A 23,092-nucleotide genomic window follows, 5' to 3' on the forward strand; every position below is an offset into this window, starting at 1 on the left:
TATGACATCGAGTTTTTTTCCAGATCTGTTCGTCAGACGACTTACTTGGGAAGTCGTCTGGCTGTAGACGACTTACCTTTCAGTCGTCTGGCTGTAGACGACTTACCTGGAAGTCGTCTGGTCAACGCAGAGGTTATTTTTGCAATTGACTTTGAAATCTGTAACCTGAGACGACTGAAAGTTAAGTCGTCTACTATTGTTTGGTTTCAAAAAAAATTCCAAAGAACCTAGACGACTTACATTTCAGTCGTCATAGGTTAGTTTTGTATTTGACTGGATAATTTCAGAAGTTTGACTTCCCCAGACGACTTACATTTCAGTCGTCTGGCGAAAATTAAAATAATAATATTTTTTTTAAAGTAAACGACTTACAATTAAGTAGTCATAGGTTAGTTTTGCAATTGAAAAAAAAAACTTCAAGATTTAATTATACACAGACGACTTATAATTCAGTCGTCCACCAGACGACTTAATTGTAAGTCGTCCAGGATTTTTTTCTGAGATTCTGGTCAAACCTCGTAAATCCTGGACGACTTACATTTCAGTCGTCTCGTGGACGACTGAATTATAAGTCGTCTGTATATAATTAAATCTTGAAGTTTTTTTTTTCAATTGCAAAACTAACCTATGACGACTTAACTTTAAGTCGTCTACTTTTAAAAAAATATTATTATTTTAATTTTCACTAGACGACTGAAACGTAAGTCGTCCAAAAAGTCAAACTTCTGAAATAATCCAGTCAAATGCAAAACTAACCTCTGACGACTGAAATGTAAGTCGTCTAGCTTTTTTGGAGTTTTTTTTTAACCAAACAATAGTAGACGACTTAACTTTCAGTCGTCCGAAATAACAGATTTCAAAGTCAATTGCAAAAATAACCTCTGCGTTGACCAGACGACATATAGTTTAGTCGTCTAGACAACTTAGATTGAAGTCGTCCGCGTCTTCTCCACTAGTTTTTAAGTCTTCTACGTTAGTTTTTGAATAACTTGTATTTTTAAGAGTGATAAGTAACTTCAAGATATGTAAAACTCATATTTACAAAATATGTTCTCTCCCTTAGTTTTACTAAATTTGACTAAGTTTTTCAATGCAAACTTATAAAAAATATGATATGCTTTGACTAGTTACTATTGTTTGTTTCCATCTCTTACCAACATTCTTGTTTATTAAGATGAGAAAAAGGCCATTGGAGTTTATTATTGCATATGAGAGATCCAAAGATAAGAAAAAGGCTACTGAAGTCTATTATTTCATTGATTTGTAAATGTGTAAACACATTGTTAGCACATTTAATACATCTTGGAAAACATTATTACTGATTTTACAAAAAATTCACAACTAAAAGAGTATACATGCAATTCATAAAACAGATCACAAACAAAACTATTATAGATCATTCATCTACAAAGACAAGCTTGGATTCCACTTGAGTAGACAAGACCAGACAACTTTTAAGAAGTTCAGACGACTTCTAAGAAGTCCAGACGACTTCCAGGAAGTTCAGACGACTTTGCCAGAAGACTTTTAGGAAGTTCAGACGACTTCCAGACGACTTTACAGGAAGTCCAGACGACTTTACAGGAAGTCCAGACGACTTTTAGGAAGTCCAGACGACTTCCAGACGACTTCCAGATGACTTCCAGACGACTAACAAGTAAGTCGTCCCAGAAGTTTTCCAGATCTGAAAAACCTGCATATTAAATCCAGATCTGAAAAACCTGCATATTCAAAAACGTTCAAATGGCTTAAAAACAGAAAAAAATGAGTGGAAGATTATATAAATCTACCTTTACAGAACACACAAAAATACATATCTAAAAATAATAGATCTACCTTTAAATTAGTGGAAGATGAGTACCAAATAATTAAAAACCTGCAAAAAAAATAGATTAGTAACAAAGACATGAGACAAAATTGAAAAATTCATATAAAGTTTGGTGTTTTCAAGTCAAAGAGATTAGAGTGGGTTTGGAGAGTTTTAGTTTGGGAAAAAAGTAAGAACTTTATACAACAAGAAGTTACCAAATGAAGAAAAATCAAACATAAGAACTTACCAAAACGCTCAGAAAAATCCAGACGACTTCCTAGAAGTCCAGACGACTTCCTGGAAGTCCAGACGACTTCCTGGAAGTCCAGACGACTTCCTGGAAGTCCAGACGACTTCCTGGAAGTCCAGACGACTTCCTGGAAGTCCAGACGACTTCCTGGAAGTCCAGACGACTTCCAGGAAGTCCAGACGACTTCCTGGAAGTCCAGACGACTTTGTCAGAAGACTTCCAGATGACTTCCAGACGACTTCCAGACGACTAACAGGTAAGTCGTCCCAGAAGTCTTCCAGATCTGAAAAACCTGCACATCAAATCCAGATCTGAAAAACCTGCATATTCAAAAACGTTCAAATGACTTAAAAATAGAGAAAATGAGTGGAAGATTAGATAAATCTACATTTATAGAACACACCAAAATACATATCTAAAATTAATAGATCTACCTCTAAATTAGTGGAAGATGAGTACCATTTGATCAAAAACCTGCAAAAGAGATAGATTAGTAAGAAATACATGAGACAAAACTGAAAAATTCATATAAAGTTTGGTGTTTTCAATTCAAAGAGATTAGAGAGAGGTTGGAGAGTTTTAGAATGATGAACATTACATTTTTGTTGCAGCCATTTGAGAGGAGGAGAGAGAATGTGTAAATTTTTCTTTATATAGGGAGACAAAAAATCCAATTAGATTAAATATTTTTGACTCAGACGACTTCCTGGACGACTTACATTTCAGTCGTCTGGTGAAGAAATTAAAACAGACGACTTACATGTAAGTCGTCCAGAAGAGTTTAATATTTTTAGCGGGAAATTAAATATTTTTAGCGGGAAACTAAAATAGAAGACTTTCCAGACGACTTACAAGTAAGTCGTCTGGACGACTGAAATATACGTCGTCCGGGTAAATTATTTAACAGACGACTGAAATATAAGTCGTCCACACCCTAAACATAACCCCTAAACTTAATTATCTAATTAAACACTTCATAAAACCAAATCAAACTTGAAAAGTGTTTACTATACACAGAAATAAACACATATAGGTGAAAACTAATTTTTGAAAAAAACATTTTAGTTTTCCAAAATCTAACCCTAACAATACATACAATACTACAACATATGTTTGCCAAACTCCTAAACCAAAGTATTTCATGATTCACTACTTCCACTCATATATCTTCAAAACAAATCAATTTTATCATATCTTAATTTATATCAGTTAAAACTGTTTATAATTACTTGATTTTTATTTTTTACGCATCAAAATATTTTTTTACAAGATTTATAAATTATTTTTAAAATAAACTGGTACCAGACGACTTACACTTCAGTCGTCCAGACGACTTACACTTCAGTCGTCCAGACGACTTCCAACATCTCAGACGACTCAGACGATTTACTGGGGCTATATTCGTAAAAATGGCTTCTGTTTTTTTGTTTGGTCACAAGGGGCTGAGCTGTAATTTCACTAGGCTTTTAGGTTAGTTTTGCATTTGATTCAAGTTTGGGTATATGTTTGGAATTAAAATCAAGTTGTGGGTTAGTTTTGGCAAAAACCCCTTGATAATATGATTCATATCTCTAACTATTGGCAGATGAAATGCAAAATGATTGGTGGATGAGATTGTTAGATTTTTTTTTCTTGATTAACTTCTTTATAAAAATTTGATATGTGCATTAGTGCGTACCCTAAATTCAAAAGATAGAATTATTAAACAACACAAGTACTTTATATAAAGAGTACATGAATAAGTACAAATGTACCATGGCTTAAATATTCCATAGAAAAACACTTGACGTCTCTCGACGTCTCTCGAAAATTATTTAATCACAAAGACATCAACACTCCAAAATGACACCATTATGTCTACTCGCACAACTGCACGAGCAACTATTTTTATATTGCATGCTCCATGCTTGCTTTATTGGTATTGTTTTATATATTAAATGTCAATTTTGATACAATCCAGAATTTACATTCTGTTGCTACTAAGGGAAGAGGGTAGCTAGCTACACGATTAAGTATAGGTTTATATCCTTCATATAGATAAAATTAACCAATTTGAAGATGGATTTGGAGAGCGTAGCCTATGAGGTGGGAAGACATTTGTGCACCTATGGCCCCAAGAGAGTCTCTCGTTTGTAGATGAAATGATTTGGGAACTATGAAACTAGAGATCTTTGTAAAGCTTTTTTCTGTGTAGACATTTACATTTATGAAATATTCCATAAAAAGAAAGAAAATGATGTAGATGAGAAGCAAGTTTGTTGTCACTAATTTATGTTTCGTATATGTTCAAAAAAAAGTTTCGTGAATTAAAAACAAAATATACATAAAAATGATGTACAAAAATCGGGATTAAAAAATCTGTAGAAATGTAGGGATATACAAAGGAAATTGTCTAACTAATAGTTTTCACTTGGTTCTTTATGCATCATCACGATTTGATAAGATGTAGATACGGATATCCAACAAAAAATATATATGTTACTCATGGCATCGCCTTTGCATGATTCCAATACCTACAAATGCATTTAGGGAGAAGAATCTCTGATTAATTATGATGCCAATCTGTATCTTTCTATTACCACTATAGTTTGGTTGCGTCTCTCGTTGTAAGAAAGAATTGTAATCACATGACGTTGTGATGGTACATAGGGTTTATAATAATCCAGACAACTTGAAAGTTGGAGTTATGTTCATCTGTAGTATTATAGGAAGAATTAATATCATTCATCTCTCTTCCGGCCCCTTGCATGTATCACTAATTCTTTGTTCCTACTTCCTATGTATACAACAAATGTTGTTGACTCATGGCTTGCGGCATATAGTTAAGTTACTTTAATAAATAAACAATGGGTGTAGAATTTCATATAGATTAAGTTGATTTTGAAATATACATTTCTAGGTCTATATACAAAAAACTTGTGCATTTGCAAAGCTGAGAGGCAAAAAAGAATTTGAAAGATGGAGGATCAATGTGGAGTCTATAGACATTAGACTTGTTATCCACTATAAGCTTAGTAGATAAATTGCAAATGAGGAACATAGTCACCACTCCATGTGAATCCACCACACATTTTTCTAATTTTTCTAACATGAATTGACTAAACCCTCTGTGAAATTACATAATTTTTTTGGTAGAAATAAAGCTACATTCTCATCAAAAGCGTTTATGGCAAATTACGCTAAACAAACTATAATTACACAAGTCATGATTTGGGTTTGTTGTTTTTGTAATCTAATTTCTTCATTCTTAAGTTTAAAATTAAATATTCTGATAACTACTTCACCAATCATTCTTCTGCCTATGAAACTATATATATATATTTATATTCTTGTAATACTCGATGTGTATATATATATATTGTATATATAATGTAATTGTACATTTTTGTTACTTTGTCTTAGAAAATTATTTATAGTTAGTATGGTTTAAATTTTCAATTTTTATGGTCAAGAAATCACTTAAAAATTATAAACGACTTTTTGAACCTCCAAACGGGTACCCAATGGATATTTCAAACTTAACCAAACCGAAATATTATGATAGACAGTTTTTATTTATACATATTTAACTACCATTTCTTTAAGTATACGTTTTGGTTTTTCTTACAAAGTATAAATTTTTAGTTTTCGACATAAGATCAGTATTTCATTTTCTAATTTAATCATACCAGAAAAATCAACTAATCAAGTATGTAATCTGAGTTAAATTGATAAAGTCAACTAATTAATAGAGAAATATTCTCTCTGTTTCTGAATGATCCATGTTTTAGGAAAACAAATTGTTTCTAAAAGATTCATATTTTACCTTTTCAATATATGTAATAATGGCAAATTGCAAATTTTAAAAAGATTAATTGTATTTATTGAACTTTGATTGGTTAAAAAACATAGGAAATAGCATACTGAAAACAATGAATTTATTATCAAAAAATTACGTGTTTTCTTCATAAGTGTGAAAACTCTAAAATATGCATTATTTTGAAACAAAGGGAGTTATTGTAACTCAGATGGAAAAAGAAAAGAGTTTCAACATTGTTTATTATTCCCTCTATTCTTAAAAGTAGGATTTTTTAGATATTTTTTTGTTCCACAAAGGCACAAAGATAGATTTTTTATATTATTAAAATACTTTTTATACTTTTGAAGAATATTAATTGAGAATATTTGAATTGATTAAATTTCATTGGTGGAAAGTTATTGAAAAGTATATAATAAAGTAAAAATTTTAATTAAATTATAAACATTTATTAAATTATTAATAAACGTGCATACTTTAGAAAATCTTACTTTCGGGAATGGATGAAATATATCTCTCCAGAAATTAAATAGTTTTTTTGGTAAATAAGTCAAAGCTTAGGTTAAGAGAGAACGAAATGAATAATTCTTTCTTATTACGAAACCGTGTTTTACACATCAAACTCGGATTTGTACCCAAAAAAAAAATAGAATTGAAAAGATAAGAGAAAGCTATACAAATATACCAACTAATCAACACTTTGTGTGGACCATTATTTAAGTACAACCTCCGCAAATAAATCTCAATGTACCTTCCTATTCACATTTCATGTACTCAGGAACCGTGCATAAACCCATCGCAAGCAGCTCAATTGTTTAAAACTAGCTCCCTAGTGAGGGGTACGTAGTATCTGCTCTGGTAATTGTGAAGATGAATAGGAAGAAAAAAAATAAGTATAGAAGAATGAATACAAATGAGTAAAGAGAATTATGGAAGAGGAAATATTTGTTAATCAACTTGGAAATCAAGGAAGGGGAAAGAAGAGTTGTTATCAATGAGACCATCCAAATCCCAATCTCCAATTTTAGGGTTTTCTGTTTCCCAAGAAGCATTCTCCATGCCAAACATGTTCCCTACTTTGAAGCTTTCTGAATGACACATTGTTTTGCTATTGAAACAGGGATCAAGGACTTCTACGTTTAGGTTGTTGCTTGTGGTACAAGGAATAGCATTTATATTCTCGGACGCTGGAAGAAACCATTCACTTTCTACTGATGCTCTCTTGCTAATCGGATCAAGAATTGCGTTTCCATAATCTCCTAACCCGTTGGCGTTGAACACATTCCCTGTGTTTCCCATTTGTTGATATTGGCTATGATCCGGTACTGATATCAAGGGGTCAAGTTGGTTCAATCCCAGACCACTAACCACGGGTGCAAAATGGAATGAAGAAGAGTCCATACCCATGGTGTTCCCCATTATCATCATGTCATCATGATGATGATGATAGCTACCCATCATTGAGTTTGACTTGCCTCCCATTTCCACATGCTGATCTCTTAGATCCAAAGAGTTACTATTACTATTGTTAGGTGATGATCCAGAAGAAGTATTGTTGTTGTTGTTCTTAAACCTCTTCTTCAATGTGGAGTTCCAAAAGTTTTTGATCTCGTTGTCTGTCCTTCCTGGAAGCCGAGTAGCTATTTGAGACCACCTGAAGAAAACATTTTAGGATAAAAATATAATTATGAACAAATATGAGTCTCCTTCTGTTTCAAACATTGCATTTGCTTACATATGAATAAAATATAAAATAAGAGTTACTTCTTATAAATAATGGCTATAGATAAACAAATAGAAGACTCATTCTAAGACTCGGTTGTTCAAACTCTAATTCATGTGTTTGCATGTGAAAATTATACCTGTTACCAAGAATGGAATGAAAATGGATGATAAGATCTTCTTCTTGAGGGGAGAAGGAACCGCGTTTAAGATCAGGCCTCAAGTAATTGATCCAACGGAGGCGACAACTTTTGCCACAACGTAATAGACCAGCATTCCTAGCAATGTCACTCCAACATCCTTGTCCATTGGTCAACATATACCTTATAAGCCTTTCATCTTCATCAGGAGACCAAAGTCCCTTTCTTAGCTTTGGTTTGTTGTTACTACCACCACACGCATGAGTTGGCTTCTTCTTGTCTCTGATCGTAGTAATGTCCTGATTCCTCATCATCATTTGGATTTTTGGATCCTTTTTGAAGAAGACTACACAGAGAGAGAGATTGGAAGAAGATGGATAGGAGGATATGATTTGTGGGGATTGCTTTGGAATGATATGAATATGTGTAATGGTCCTAATGGATATTGAAAAGGGAAGAACGTAAAGTGTTTGTTGGGATTGATCATGGGTAGAGTAGAGAGAGTCTCTCTAATAGAGAGAAGAATGTGAAGAAGAAGCAAGAGGTGGGTCATGTTTTTTTGTTATAAAATTAATAAAAATATTTGCCATTTGTTGAAAACATGATGATAGACTTGTGAGTGAAGAAAAATGCATCGAAAAAGACTGGTTTAGAGTCAAAGACAAGAACAAGACCAACCTCTCTCTCTCTCTCTCTCTCTCTCTCTCTCTCTCTCTCTCTCTCTCTCTCTCTCTCTCTTACCCCACACCACTACACGTGTGTTTGAAGTATCAAGCATACATACATACATACATACATTCATGAGTTGTGAGTTTACGACTACGACTATGTGATTTATTAGAACTAAAAACCATTTTTCAATATTTATGTACCGACAAAAAAGAGAAAGAAGTAATATTGTTTTTTTCTTCTCTAGGCTGCAGACTTATTTTGAAGCAACTTCCATTTTACTACAAAATCAACCGAATCTAATAAACAAGAATATTTAGAAGCGATCAAAAGATCCTTCGACAAAAATATGGAACATAATAGAATATTACAGGGTGGATGGGACAAAAGCATATAATAACAGCAAAAGTCTAGCACATATAAACAGATTGATATCAAATCCAAACGTAAGAATATGTGCAAGATGAATGAGGTCAGGATAATTAATTCACATAACTTTCACGTGACATAAAAACCATTATCTTTAAATAAATAAAAAATAGTCTATTTATCACGAGTTGCTTAAATAGACCACATCTTCAAAAGAAGTACAAAAAATCTTTCAAAATATGTGCATCCCATTAACGTTTTCATTGCTTACTCAACTGATAAATGATGGGTAATATCAAATGTTGATTGGAGCATAGATGATAGATCATACTCCATCTTAATGCATAGCATCATGCATCACATACACAAAACGAGTTTTGGTCCTTAAAAAAAGGTATTTGCTGGTACACAATGGCTTACATGACTTTGTTAACCAAAACATCAGTAAGCTCAGTAAATTTCTTGACTACTGTCTCTAAGTTTTTCAGCTTCCCATTTTCAGTAGAGCTAGCTAACACACTAAATGACAAGGAAACACAACATAACAAGCATCAAAAACCCATTGGGCCTTTAAAATCTTATAGTGCTCATGCTCCATATTGTGATGTTTCTTCAATACACTTGTTTGCACCTCACTTTTGGGTTTAAATTCATCATTTCTCAAAATGTCATGATTATCTCTCTCTCATCCTTTCTGGATTGTCATTCTCAGATGTTAGACCCAAAAATACATCTTTTGAGATCCTATGTGTTCATCTTCTTTATTTTACATGTTTTTGTCTCAAATCTAAATAAAGTAAAACATCACTACCTTCTCTGAAAAAAGAATTCTTTCTCTAGTCCTTGACATGGAAGAATTTGCTCAATATATAAAACACTAATGAAAATGAAGAATATATCAGTGATTTTGACATAATTAATTCGCTAACATTTAGATAAAGAAAGGTCTGGTTTTGTCCTTTCAACGTACATGTTGCCGGTTACTGGTAGAGATGACGTGGTGGTTTAGCATCATGAGAGACCGAAGACAACGTCACCAATTTATTTACCATATGCAGAAAAAGATAACACACTTGTCAAACAGAATGGAAAATAAATATACAGTATAGTAAGTAACTTCAAATGGAACATAATCCTATAGATAATCTTTTTTTTTTGTAACTGATAATCCTATAGATAATACAAATATAATATAGATATAACATAACATACGTAAATAATGAACCACCAAACCTTCCTATACCCAAACTCCTACTTAGTAAATTTAAACTCTAAGTATGATTCTATAAACTCAAATACAATCTATAAATTACATTTGAAATCACATTTACTTGTTCAATAAATAATACATAGTATGAAACTTATATAAAATAGTATATAAATGTATGTTCTATTTACATTAGTTGAGCATCATATGTAAAATAATATGAAAAGAAATAAGAGCATTTGTTGATGAAAATAACATCTTCAAACTACACATGATCCTAACATTCAAACATAACATCTTCTAACATTGGAACAAAACAAATTTTATATCCCAAGAAAAAATACAAAATGACATAGAAGAGAAACAAAACCGATTGTTTAATTTAAAGGAAATAATATAGAAATACGTGAAAAATATAATACTGTATATTAAATAGTATAGTAACTTTACATAGAAAGTTACATTACTAAACAAAATATATTATACTATAGTTTTTTTATACCCAATATAGTATAGTGTATGAACTCATCTTCTTCATCTTCTCCTCTTTTAAGAAGTAATGACACTCATTCGCCGGCTCACTGTCATTATTACTTACTACCATATAATGTTGGCAAGCTATCTTCTTCATCTCTTATTCTTTTTCTGATCAGTTGATCTGCATTCAGTTCATCATCGTTAACCATCACCACCACTAGATCTGGATAATAGTTGGAATCAGCCTGATGTAATCATATTTCCAGTTTTGCTTACAAAAGCAAAACCATAGTAAAAAATTAAAAATATGTTTGTGAGAATCAAAGATTTGAGAGGATAAAAAAAAATTAATGGAAGAAAAGGAAAAAAAAAACACAAAACGGTTGCATCGGTGACTTTAAGAGGGTATTTTGGCAAATAAGATAGAAAATATATTGAATATCATGATCAACTTATTTTTTAGTTAGATGGTGAATTATAATTTTTTTGTTTGTTATACAATGCAATTTCCCTTGACATAAAGCTGTCCAACTGGATAGAAACTCAGAATTTGTCTCTCATATAAATCTTTTCACATGAGTTGTTATGAAAGGTTTTATTTACATCACATGAATGATAACATCCTTTGATCAAACAATCTTTGTTATTTATTTACATATACCGTAGTATGCATTCCCTATCTAAATATTATTTACAAATGAGTTTTCTTCTGTCTCCTAATATGTTTTGAACTATTATCCCTCTCTGAGTCTTCATATCTACAATCACAAGCTTGAATCAGCCAACACGCACAAGAATATAGTAGTAAGATAATCAAATTAAAGATAAATGCAGAAATGGCTTCACCTAATGTTTCAAGGGACTGTCAACGAGAATCAAATGCTTTTGGAAAGAGAAGATGGTTGTCATCAGCCTCCTGTCTTCTGTTTTACAAAGAATGTTAGTCAGAAAAGAGACCAATAAGCTGCCTCATCATAGAGTTCAACATCATATTTACAAAACACAGATCTGTAGAGCATTCTGATACAAACGGATTGGAACTTACATTCATTATTTAGAAAAGTGTTTTTTATTTATAAATGCACGCGACCAAGGAACTCAGATAGCCTGAAAACATAGCACACAAGGTAGATAATCGACAAAATAAGAGTAAGGAAAATGAACTGATTATCTGAAAGTAAAAACCATATTGAGATAAGAGGAAAAGAAGGGAAGCAAGAAACATTACCCGGCGACACTGTCTGCTATTACAGTCTCTCCTTCTTGAGAACCAAGATGCCGTACAACAACTTCTTCCAAGTTACCATCAGTATATGCATGCTATATAGCCCAAAAATAAAAATAAAAAACGATTTGACTATAACCATTGATTCCAATTCTTTTGACAGGTAAGAGAGTAATGTTCAAGAAATAGCTATGCCGCCTCATAGAAAATTATTGTTTAGGCGGGCGCCTAGACCGATTTTTGAAGCCTAAATCAATTTTTAAAATAAAAAATTGTTTCATATCTGATTTTGCTGATTAATAGGACACCTAAACCGATTTTTAGAACACTGATCGAAAGTAAAGAAGAAAGTACAATTTATACCTTGTAGAAACAACTTCCACCAAATGGGCAGCTCCCATTACCAAAGTTGAAGTGCTTGCAGTCAATAGACCTTCAAGAATAGACCAGAACACAATGTATTATTATCTACTAATCCATATCAAACGGGACAAATGTAAAAACAAACAAGCTAAGCCTATACCTGAGTTTTGCCTTGTATACATCAATAATCTCCTTCTTCTCTTCAGGACTAGAGTACCAGACAACACTCGGTACAACGAAATACGACAGCTTACGACAAATAGGACAAGCCCTCAACGTGCTGTTCACATCCATTCCCGAAACAGGAGCACTGCTACGCCAGTTACGAATACACTGTATACAAAACGGATGATGACACTCCGTCAACAGCCCAAACTTCCTCTCCCCGGGAGTAGCTTTCGACAAGACACGATCCAAACACACGCTACACTCAATCTCCTGACTTTTCTTCAAAGCCTCGATGTGCTTCTGCTTCTTCTCGCACTCTTTGGTGTGCTCCTCTCGCTCCTCGGGTCTGAAAGGGTGCAGACACTTCTTCCCGCAGGTGCTGCAGACGTCTCCGTGCATGTGGGGGCACTGGCTGCCTCGCGGGCAGTCGCCGGCGGCGGCGAAGGAGCAGATCGGGTGTTCTCTTGGGTGGGTGTAACAAAGGGTAAGGGCTTTGTGGTGGTCCCCGTCTCGTTTCTGAGAGGTTCTGACATGTTCGTATCTACATCTGGTTCCGTATGAACAGATTCCTTTCTGGTAGAATGTGCAGACCTGATCAAGGGGATGAATCAGAAACGCATTGTAGAAAGAGAAAAAGAAGGATGAAGATTACGTTATTGGCGTGGTGCTTGGAGTCGTGGGAGTATTCACAGTTTTCTCCTTTTAAGCACGAGCCATGGACAAAGAACTTGCAGAGTATCCTGTTAAAGGCAAAAAAAGATTGAATCTTTGATGTTTACAAAGCAGCTCAATAAAAAGCAATCAAAAGGGTCAATCTTTATTGTCAATAGGAGATTGAAAGAGTCAATCTTTATTCAAGACAGGACATTGAAAGAAGTTTTAAGATTTACCTGTCGGACATCTCGGGATTGTGCGAGGGAAAAAAGGGATTCAGACAAAAGAGAAGAATCTAAAAGGAAAGGGAGAAGGTTTTTTTTTTATATTTTAGGGGGGATTTTTCAGAGGATTTTTCTACGGTTTTTGAGGATAGAGCGCGATTCATCACCCTCCACCACCTCTCCTCTCCATTTTCGTCTCTTTTTTTTTTAAACTAAATTATCCTTTTTTTTAATTAAACTGCTAAACAAAACCCACCATTAGTCTGTTCCATGTAATAAATCTTCAATCTCTGTCGTGTGAAGTCAAATATTTGTGGACATGTCTACAAAGCTTCATAAGGTTTTAGGCATCATTGGGCTTTATTGAGCTTTATTGGGCCTATGAATTGGTAGAGCCCATAAAATAAGAGTTTTTAGGGGTTAGATGCATATAAAAGAGTAAGCTGACCATCAAAATCTATCTAGCTACTCCGCCGCTTTTCTCATTTGCTTAGATCTAAAACCCCATCCAGAGGAGGGAAAGGGTGAATCTTCTGAGGCAACCAGCATGAGGGCTAAGGTGAGTAATATGTTGTTATGTTAATGCATGAGAATTAGAGAGGTTTTGAGGAGGTGTATTGATCGTGTGTCTTTGTTTGTTATTGTATTCAGTGGAAGAAGAAGCGTATGAGGAGGTTGAAGAGGAAGAGACGAAAGATGAGACAGCGATCTAAGTAGATTCGTAACCTGTTTTTGTCTCTTTACCGACATTTGTGAGAGTTTTGTTGGTTTTCTGTCTACATTTTAATGTTTTTGTTGGACCAAGCTATGATTTCAATCAGAATACTTATGTTTATTACATGGGAGAATCCACGACTTGGTTCTCGATTTATCCTCTTTATTTTCTACAGTCTGCTTATAATCGTGGTTAGATGAATGATGATGATCTTATACTTGCTGTCTGCGTGCGTAGGATTAGTTTTCGTCCAGCATTTGATAAGATGAACACGAAGCCGTTAGATTACTGTCATCTGAGTTTAACATTTCAATTACTGTGAATGAAATAAATGTTGTGTATACATATACAATTCGTAATATTGTTTCAATGGGAAAATGTTGTTTAGATGGATTACATTATTCGAAGCAAAGTAGAAATGAACCCATATCATTTTCAGTTTCATGACTAGTACATTTTCTTGGTTTCATCGAGCACAAAGGATACAATTCCTTCTTAGATAGTGCTCAAGTGAAATATGATAAAAGAAAATGAGTTTCTTTTGTGTCTGTATCATTCTGCTTTTGATGATCGCAGCGTATAGGTAAAAATAGAAGATTTGTTACATGATTATGATGTTTTACGTGTGACTATATGCAACGTATCAAATCTTTTGCAACCTTATAACAGGAAGTATTCTGAGTCTACTAATAAAAGTCAAAGTCCGAATAAAGCATGTCAGAAAATGTCTCTAAAATAAGGTGGAGAAGAGAAACTACAAACTCATGAGTAAAGATGTCTAAATGAGTCTAAATATCCTCGAAAGAAAAGTGGCTTCCAACCAAAGAAAGACTCAACTAATTCCCAAGATTATATTACATACTACAACGAAAGCATCCCCGCAACTTATAAACTAAACGGAGAACATTATTTCCACTACACCTTTCACTAACCCAGTCAAATTCTAGCAAGAGAGACATGTAATAACCGAACACGGCCTATGGGGTTCTGATAACTTTCCACTTAGTAGCCACCCATTGGTGGCATTCCATATGGTGGCATCGGAGGCATTCCTGGCATTCCTCCGCCCATTGGTGGTGGCGGACCATACCCACCACCACCTCCCATTCCTGGCATCGGTGGTGCGGGTAAAGCAAGTGGCAACAAATGGGCGTACATGTTCTGAGTTTAAAACCAAAGAAACAAAACACCACTTTAAGTTTATTTGTCAACAAAAAGACTCGCCATGATATCTGAGTGTAGCTGTGTAAGTTGTTACCTGTTGGGACATAACATCCTTATCTTCCTGCTCTTTGGCCTTCACCTCTTTTTGTGCCTCCAGCTTGTCTTTGATCAGCTCATCCACTTTACCCGAGTACTCTCGAATAAACTGCAAAAACACAATATGAGATAAGAAACTTCATCCTTTGGGCTCATATCTCACCAATAAGATAATATAGAAGGTCACCTGGAGGAGATACGGGAAGGCAAAGTCGAGCATGTTGTGGATCCAGGCAAGTTCTAGAGCAACGTCTGGTCGGATTAAATCATAACATACAAAGAGACATGTCGCAAAGCATTCCTTTTTGCCCTGTATAATTAGATCACAGCAAGGGATATTAATTTCATCTTCTTAACCAATAGTTTTTCGGCAATTAAGTAAACAGCTTTCGGTGTAATCCTGCTTCAGACCAACCATATACCTGTTCAATGAAGTAAACCAACAGTTGTTCTGCAAGGTCATGTTCACCGGATTGTGAAGCAGTTTCCATACAGTCTTTGTACATGTTGTCTTTCTTTGACAAAGCAATTGATTGCTTCCATCTGCCAGCTTTCTTGTAGATATAAGCAGCCACACGTCTCATTTCAACAAGCTCGTGTTTCTCGATCTGTTCGTAAAAGTTTATATCATCGCTCAGGCCATGTTTACCCTCGTAAAGATTAAGTATATAAAAGTTCTAGTAGATTTAACGTCTACCTTCTGCGCGAGGCCTATCTGGTCAAAGCTGTCATGTAAATCAATGGACTCGCGCAACCTGTCATAGTCTTCTTCTTCCACGTATATCTCATTCAGAGCTTCATTAACAGCAGAGACATTGTTGCTCTGAACTGCAACCATGTATGGCTTGATAAGACGCAACTGACCAGCCTGAGATCAGAAGAAAGCGATTGATCAGTTAAAGACGTCTTGGCTGTTTTTAGGGGTAAAAAATATTTAGTCAGTTACCTTCCGCATAATATCAACAACACGGGTGTGATCTAACCGCAAAGCAAGCACGTTGAGAAGATCGTTGATTAGATCAGGATGCTCTTGTAAGTAGAAATGCACAGCCTTGTAGTAGAGCTCGACATTTGCAACCTTGGCAACAATGTCTTTGAATTGCATGTGCTCCCATGCTTCAGGAGAATGGTTCATCACAGTGGTCGCAGCATTATCAAACTCATCATATTGAATGTAGAGATAAGTAAGTTCCTGCCAGTGCTGTTGTTCATCACAGGCCCGTATGAGCTTGGGGATATTGAGGCGAGTGGAGAATAGCTTGATGTGTTCCATAAGTTTCTCATATCGATATCTAGCATATAGTACACCCAACTCTGTGAAGATACCCATGTGAGCACGTTCCAACCCAAGTCCACTCTCCATAAGTGAGATTAATTCACTGAAGCACCCTCTGTTCTGGTAGAACTCGCTTACTTCTTCCAGATCATCCACCTATCAAGCACCAAAAGTTACCACGTCACGGTATATATATGAGATACATCGAAGTATAATAATATCATACATGGAAAAAAAAACAAGACATTTTGTGCCAACAATCCATGGAACTAAAGTTGGGTTCTTATTTACCTGAATGATAACGTTAAGGCCACAGATCTGTGCCAACCGGAATTCCTCTGCATCAACACAAGCAAAGCAGACTTCCTTCCATGTCTTTGCACTGTTTGCTTTCCTTGCAGCATCAACAGCACCTTGGAACTGTTGCAACTTCACAAGCGTGACAGCTAACTTGCCCCAGTTTGATATGAACGCATAGATTATTTTTGCAGCTTCATACAGAGCTTCGTCATACAGGCGATCACCAACATTTGGTAGGTTAGCAACGTTTGGCATCAGAATGAATTCTTCAATCTCACCTAACCTATCAATCTTTGCATATGCATAGATGAGCTCACTATCAACCTTGGGCTCCTTCACCTTCTGTCTAACCATCAGAAGGTATCTGACCAAGTCATCATAGACATTAGCATCTTCAGTAGCACGTATGACCTCCAGGAAATGCGTGGCATCCTCAGCACGGATAAAGGACTCAATTGCATCACTGACTAGTCCTTCCCTGAGTTGAGCCTTTGCAACTTGACTCCAAACAGAATCTTCTTCAACCCGGAAAGCAAACTCAACAGAACGCTCAATGCTTTTGACGTTATCCAGTAATACGTCGACAGCCTGAACATTTAAGTTAAACTTCTTGAAAATAGCAAATGCCTCCTCGTACAGCTGGGCTTCAACAGCCACTTCTCCAACAGCAGGTCCATCAAAATTGTCCAGCCTATTAATGTAATCCATCACTCTAGATGGATCTGCTTTAATAGCTGTCAATATAAGCAGATTTTGCAGATTGAAGTTTCCACTGAAGGCAGAGTTTTGAAGCACTATTTTTTCAAGAAGCTCAATAAGCTCGTGCGGCAAATCAGCGGTCATGAATGCTTTAACAGCAGCGGATACCTGCTCTGGGCTCTGGCTTTCGGGTAAAGCAGTAGACACAACTTGGTCAATAAGTTGTCTTCTATATTCATTTTCTTCCAAAAGAACCTTATCCCAAAGATCACCATCCATCCTCTCCACTACATACCTACAGTTGAAAATTAGTGTATCAGCAATCTACAGAATAACCACTGTGAAATACTTAAGAGATTTCATAAGCAATGATTGAATACCTGGCTTGTAACTTGAACAAAGAATATTTGTTGGTGACATTGACGAGTTCCTCATCACATTGTCCTCTTCTGTATGCCACAACAGCCAGGGTAGGATCACGCTTCTCGCAGTACTTGCCAACAACCCGAGAGTCATAGTACGGGTTGGTGGTCAGGAAATGCTCGGGGTTGTTGTTACTGTCGATGATAATTTTACCCAAGGCGTTATGGACATGAACATCTTGGCTTCCCTCGCTAACTAGATGCTCCAAGAACTGAGTGAGGAGACGGAGTCGATTTCTGGAAAAGCAGAAACGTATTAGAGCTTCCAGAACAAACAGACATAAATTATGAACGGAAACCAGGTTGACCAAATGGATTCACCTCTTCTCACATTCTTCGACAAGGGGTTCAACAGGTAGCAATGAGCGAACAGAGAGAATGAGGCCTTTTATAAAATCTTCAGGGCATTCATCATCAAGCAACTGACCCACAACTAAGGGAGCATTCCCAGGGTTCACCTTTGAACGGAATCACATGTATTAGTATTTAATGAAATACTGAACTCAAACGCATTAAAAGAACTCTCAAACATCCATACCTTCTGAACGTAACCTTCAATGTAACGAAGCATGTTGTTTGTGTAGAGGTAATGAGTTAGATCAGGTACAAAGCCGAAACGGTCGCAGACATTTATCAAAGGTCGGGCATCAGGAAGCTTAGCTTCCATCAAAAAGTTCTTCGTCTTTTCAGCATCATAGAAGTTAGACTCTCTAGTCACACGCTCAACCTCCTTTATTTGACCAGTTTTGGCAGCTGCTTCAATGTACTTGAAGTGAATCTCAGGATCCTCACTATTGCACAGAGGGAAAAGTTGTCATCATCAACATACAAAAACAAGAATCGCGCTTGTTTAGAGGAATGCCAGTAGATTATATAAATCACCTCATACTCAAATATGAGCCTAGGAAAAAGTAAAGGCCTTCGTATGATTTAAACTGCTCAAAGAGCTTAATACATGCATCAACACCAAGTTGTTCACAGTACTCCTTGCAAGCCTACGGTCATATGGACACGTTAGTGTCACACTAAACAATAAGATTCATCATACCATACACCACTTACCTGAACAATTATCTGCAGGTTGCCTCTAAGGTTGACCAGCAAAAGATCCTTCATGCACTCCATAGCCCAATCGCTAGAAAGGGTACCAAAAAACTCAACAAGAGCCTGCATTTTGACGAAGTGATGTTCAACAACGTGACATCCAAAAGTTTAGCAATCAAATTCTGTTTTCGAAGCATTACCTGTGGCTCAATAGCATGTGTGTTCACAATTACACGTTTTATATCAGGTAACTCTGAGTAATGCTGCACAATTCAAAAGGAAAATGTTGGAGATGAAAATATAATTCTATTTGTCCGGGAAAAAAAAGGCAAGACAGCGAGCGCCACCTTTAAGGATTGGATAAAAAGTCCAGCCTTCTCACAAAGTTGAGCAACACGAGGCCGGTCATAGTGGCTGAACATCCCATTTGCTAAAATCGCATCAGCCACATTAGGAAAGGTTACCAAATTGATCTCCAGAACCTGTTTTGACATTCGAACTAAAAAGTCTGAGGAAAGGTGAATAATAATAGCATAGAAACAATTCAAATTGGCAACTATTTTCAACCTTAGTTTGAAGAAACGCATGCTCAGGTAAATTTGGCTTAAGCACATCCAAAAGGAATGCAGTAGCTTCTCGGATCAGATTTCTCTGGATATGCAAAATAAATAAATTAGCACTTCATATAGCTTAATTACCTGAATAAAATTTTGTATATAGTTGCAGAGCAAGTAATGAGCTACTAATATTGGTGCATACAAAAATTTTTACCCACCTGAAGAAAAAGGTCAGTGATGGTGTTGAAGTCAACTGGACAACCTCCTTCCATTTGAGACATCATTAATGCAAAATTGACTGCTCCCTGCATAATGAAGAAAAAGACTATTGATCTTAATACAGGGGAAAATATTTTCTGCATTCTAAATAACGTTAGATCAAAATTACTGAATACGAAGTAAACTGATTCATGACTCTTCTTGTGCTTACGCAGCAAGTATATAGTAAACCAGTCCATTAAGAGTTTAATATGTTGCAGGTATCAAAAGTTCACCACACGAACCTGTGGATCTGTACGGAGTATGGTTTGCAGAAGAAACATGTAATCAGGTGTGTACCCAACCTAAATTCACAATATGAAACAATGATAATTATTGAGCAAAGTGAACTTTAATGTACGCATAGCAGAGGCGGGCAGAATTAATATATTATTCTTTACCTGCTTTGAGTATATCAGGATTTTGTCAAACTCCTTTCTTTCTGCAAAAGCTGCTACAACTTTTGGAGTTGCCCGGGCTTTGATATATATTTTCAGAGCAAGGTCATTATCCACAGTCTGGAATAGAAAGGTTTATGTCACAAAAGACGAAAGGAGACATCACACATATTTAAAAAGAAAATAGTCCATTTTAAGATTACCTTGACAAGGTCTCCCAGTTCTTCACTGCATTCTAATTTATCCTCTGCTAACCAGTTTTCGAGGAGGTTCTTCTTGTTTTGATTCACAACAAGCCGAGATAGTTCCAATGACTCATATGAATTGAGCTTTCCTTTAGTTAAAAGAGTCCCAAAATACTGTAACAATGGAGGAGTTTGCCCAGCTTGTACAGGAACACTCTGCAAAAATTTATCGTGTGATGTTGGAGTTTCAAAGTGGTGTTAACATGTTCACACAAAATATGTTGCTTGAATAAGGAACAAATACCTGGAATTTGGCCACTGTATCAGGTGTCCTTAGAATCCCCTGAGGAGATTCAGCAGCAAGCTCTGCAGCCTCCTTGTACTTCGTTTGAGCAAACAGCTCTTTGAACCGCTCGACAACCTGCAGCATCCGAACTGAACATGAGAACGTTCACACAGCAAATAACTTTCTTTTTCTTCAAGCTGTCAATCCACAGATATAATCACTTCAGCAATATAACCATCGCATACCAGCTCTTCTGCACCAGGGAGGTTTCCTCTTTTAGCAAGATTGACAGCAAGCTCCAAATTGTTCAACTACGATACAAAAGCATAGATATCTTAGAATGGCATTGTGACACGGGTAGCTTATATCGGGAAAAGAGAAAGAAAGAGCATACTTGACCACTAATAAAAGGTATTATAGTAGCCTCGTTTACTGTGGCCAAAAGAACTTGTCCTCGCATATTAATGGCATAGAAACCCCCAACTGAAGAGGCTTCAGAAGTCAAGAAAATTGGGTCTGGACTTATTCGATTTCTGTAGATAGCAGAAGCAGTTTCTAGATCGTATACAAACAACAATCCAAGCTTGGTGATGACATATATCAAGCTAAATTTGTGAGAGACCTGCCAGGGAAAAAGAGAATTCAGCGAGTCGTAAATTTTTCACCAAAACAGACTAAATGTAGTTGAAATTCTAGTGCAACTACAAACCTGCATGGCAACAGGGAAATCATCAGCAAAATCTGGGGGGAAAAAGAGATCCGCCTGTTTTTTTGTAAATGATGGTTTTCCTGCAAAATAACCCACATTTAGACAACACCAACTAAAAATGTAACCAAAGACACTAAATAACGCTGACAATATAGTTTCTGCCAAGGATGCTAACCGGGTTGGGCACCAAGCTCAATGACGTGCAACTTTGATGTTATCTGCCCAGCATTAAAGCTCTTGCTTGCAAAGGATATAAGGATAGAAGGATTTTCGTTTCCAGGGACCTAATATCAACGATGTTGAAAGTCATACTACAGTTCGAGATTGGATGATAGAACGAACTCACTAAAGAACCAAGTAGTTTACCTTAAACTGAGCAAATGAGGCAGCGTGTGCTTCAAGGGCCTGGCTCCGCTGTTGATCCACAGAAAAAAGCTGCATATTTCCTTTTACCAATTGTGCTCTCTGCAGACGACAATAATGATAAGATCAGTCAAGAGTTTACAATATGACTGCAGTTTTGATGTCTTTACTCAAAACTAATATACGGCGCAGTAAACCTACCTCAGGAGGGCCAGGAGCAATTCCAATTAGAACCAACCACTTCTCGTTAGGAGAGCACTTGTAGTTAATAATTTGATTGTTTGCTAAATTGGCCGTTCTATCAAACATCTTAACAGGTTCAGAATCACCTGGAAAATCCGAAACAAAATTAGAACCACATATACATGATAAGAAGATGGGAGTAAACTAATGATGTACAACCTTCAATAGACCAATGATACACGGAGTTTTGTGTGACCAGCCCCAACATCTTGAGTGTAATCCACTTCCAAAACGCAACCTATAAAAACAATGAACCATTAATATCCCAAAAATAGATTCGCACAAAAAAAACAGAGTCTGAAGCAACCGTGCAACAGGAAAGACAATGAGGTTACAAAAATCTTTCCATCAAAACTCACCTGCTCAGGCATCTGATGTGATTTAAGCTTTGCTTTTGCTTCGATGTTAAATATCTGTAGATGATCCTGAGTAGTTCCTGGAACTTGAGCTATATACAAAATGAAGAAAACAATGAACAACAAAGTAAGAAAAAAAAAATAGCAAATAATATAAGCAAAAGACGGAATGGCATTATAACTGATAAGCACCACCACGAGGCAAGTTTATTCGATGGAATTAGCAGTCAAGTCAAATTACCTTTTAAGGCAAGGATCCTGGAGTCTGGGTTCATAAGAGCAGAATCAGCAGTAATAGGCCTCCTCAGAGGCTGCATCGGCATACTCATATCGATAATTACAACGCTGTTTTGAGGAGCCGTCTCTCGAACGCATATATACTTGTCAGACTCCATAGTAACATTCGTAAACGTGATGAACTGCTGATTGATCCCAACGCTCGGAAGCTGCAAACAAAATCAAAAACGAAACGATTCGTTAGATAGTTCGTTATCAGCACAATGCACTACACACAATAGCTAGAGATTCGAGATCGTATCACAGATCTGGGAACATTAAGAGCAATCACATGCACTACAGAGCAAACTAGCTATCAGAGAGTGAACGATCGAGCAGAATTGGGAACGGTAAGCTACAATATCGTCGAAAACTAAGCTCGATTCCGTTAGAAGAAGAAGAAGAACTCACCGTGAGGACCTCCTTCATCGTGATGGGGGCGTTTGCTGCCGCCATTTTTTACCAGAGTTTCGCGAGGCGAGAGAATCTGGGGGAAGAGACAGCTATGTGGCAGGGACGAGAAGGAAGAGATGGGAGACGAGAGAGTGTAGAAGGAATTGGAATCGCTGACAGATCTGAGCGGCGAGTGAACGAGAAACGTGAGGATGAAAGGAGAAAAGATTTTTTTTTTTATATATGGATATAATCGGAGGTCATGTGACACGTGCTGA

General features: G+C 36.1%; 3 protein-coding genes and 1 long non-coding RNA gene across 7 annotated transcripts; 1 reads left to right on the forward strand and 3 right to left on the reverse strand.

Moving 5' to 3' along the window:
• Nucleotides 1-6,427: 6,427 nt before the first annotated feature.
• On the reverse strand, nucleotides 6,428-10,739 carry LOC103859261 (transcription factor MYB83). Its single transcript, XM_009136773.3, has 2 exons — nucleotides 7,719-10,739; nucleotides 6,428-7,510 (listed from the first exon to the last, which is right to left on the reverse strand). Exons 1-2 carry the CDS (start codon nucleotides 8,033-8,035, stop codon nucleotides 6,805-6,807), a joined length of 1,023 nt encoding a protein of 340 aa, XP_009135021.1. The 5' UTR covers nucleotides 8,036-10,739; the 3' UTR covers nucleotides 6,428-6,804.
• A 239-nt stretch (nucleotides 10,740-10,978) lies between these two features.
• LOC103859262 (E3 ubiquitin-protein ligase makorin) lies at nucleotides 10,979-13,337 on the reverse strand. Of its 4 annotated transcripts, none has more exons than XM_009136774.3 (8): nucleotides 13,087-13,337; nucleotides 12,849-12,936; nucleotides 12,189-12,787; nucleotides 12,029-12,098; nucleotides 11,669-11,760; nucleotides 11,486-11,547; nucleotides 11,287-11,363; nucleotides 10,979-11,198 (listed from the first exon to the last, which is right to left on the reverse strand). In XM_009136774.3, the coding sequence occupies exons 1-6, from the start codon at nucleotides 13,095-13,097 to the stop codon at nucleotides 11,514-11,516; spliced, it is 894 nt and encodes a 297-aa protein (XP_009135022.1). In that variant the 5' UTR covers nucleotides 13,098-13,337; the 3' UTR covers nucleotides 10,979-11,198; nucleotides 11,287-11,363; nucleotides 11,486-11,513. The 4 variants fall into 4 exon arrangements, with proteins under 4 accessions (XP_009135022.1, XP_033142703.1, XP_033142702.1 ...); XM_033286812.1 differs by having other exon boundaries at nucleotides 11,287-11,369; XM_033286811.1 differs by having other exon boundaries at nucleotides 10,990-11,211.
• A 47-nt stretch (nucleotides 13,338-13,384) lies between these two features.
• Nucleotides 13,385-13,943, forward strand: LOC103859263. Its single transcript, XR_631220.3, has 2 exons — nucleotides 13,385-13,633; nucleotides 13,726-13,943. It is a non-coding gene; the product is annotated as an uncharacterized LOC103859263 (long non-coding RNA).
• Nucleotides 13,944-14,452: 509 nt separating this feature from the next.
• On the reverse strand, nucleotides 14,453-23,088 carry LOC103859264 (clathrin heavy chain 2). Its single transcript, XM_009136775.3, has 30 exons — nucleotides 22,833-23,088; nucleotides 22,387-22,591; nucleotides 22,149-22,237; nucleotides 21,949-22,027; nucleotides 21,748-21,875; nucleotides 21,550-21,648; nucleotides 21,359-21,467; nucleotides 21,184-21,263; nucleotides 20,869-21,096; nucleotides 20,720-20,785; nucleotides 20,493-20,609; nucleotides 20,207-20,404; nucleotides 20,007-20,123; nucleotides 19,851-19,910; nucleotides 19,566-19,652; nucleotides 19,358-19,441; nucleotides 19,138-19,272; nucleotides 18,991-19,053; nucleotides 18,809-18,913; nucleotides 18,629-18,741; nucleotides 18,285-18,537; nucleotides 18,068-18,204; nucleotides 17,705-17,983; nucleotides 16,617-17,619; nucleotides 15,996-16,481; nucleotides 15,747-15,917; nucleotides 15,472-15,657; nucleotides 15,237-15,359; nucleotides 15,048-15,158; nucleotides 14,453-14,950 (listed from the first exon to the last, which is right to left on the reverse strand). The coding sequence occupies exons 1-30, from the start codon at nucleotides 22,875-22,877 to the stop codon at nucleotides 14,792-14,794; spliced, it is 5,115 nt and encodes a 1,704-aa protein (XP_009135023.1). The 5' UTR covers nucleotides 22,878-23,088; the 3' UTR covers nucleotides 14,453-14,791.
• Nucleotides 23,089-23,092: the final 4 nt, after the last annotated feature.

Source organism: Brassica rapa, chromosome A03, assembly GCF_000309985.2.
Source record: "Brassica rapa cultivar Chiifu-401-42 chromosome A03, CAAS_Brap_v3.01, whole genome shotgun sequence".
NCBI lineage: Eukaryota > Viridiplantae > Streptophyta > Magnoliopsida > Brassicales > Brassicaceae > Brassica > Brassica rapa.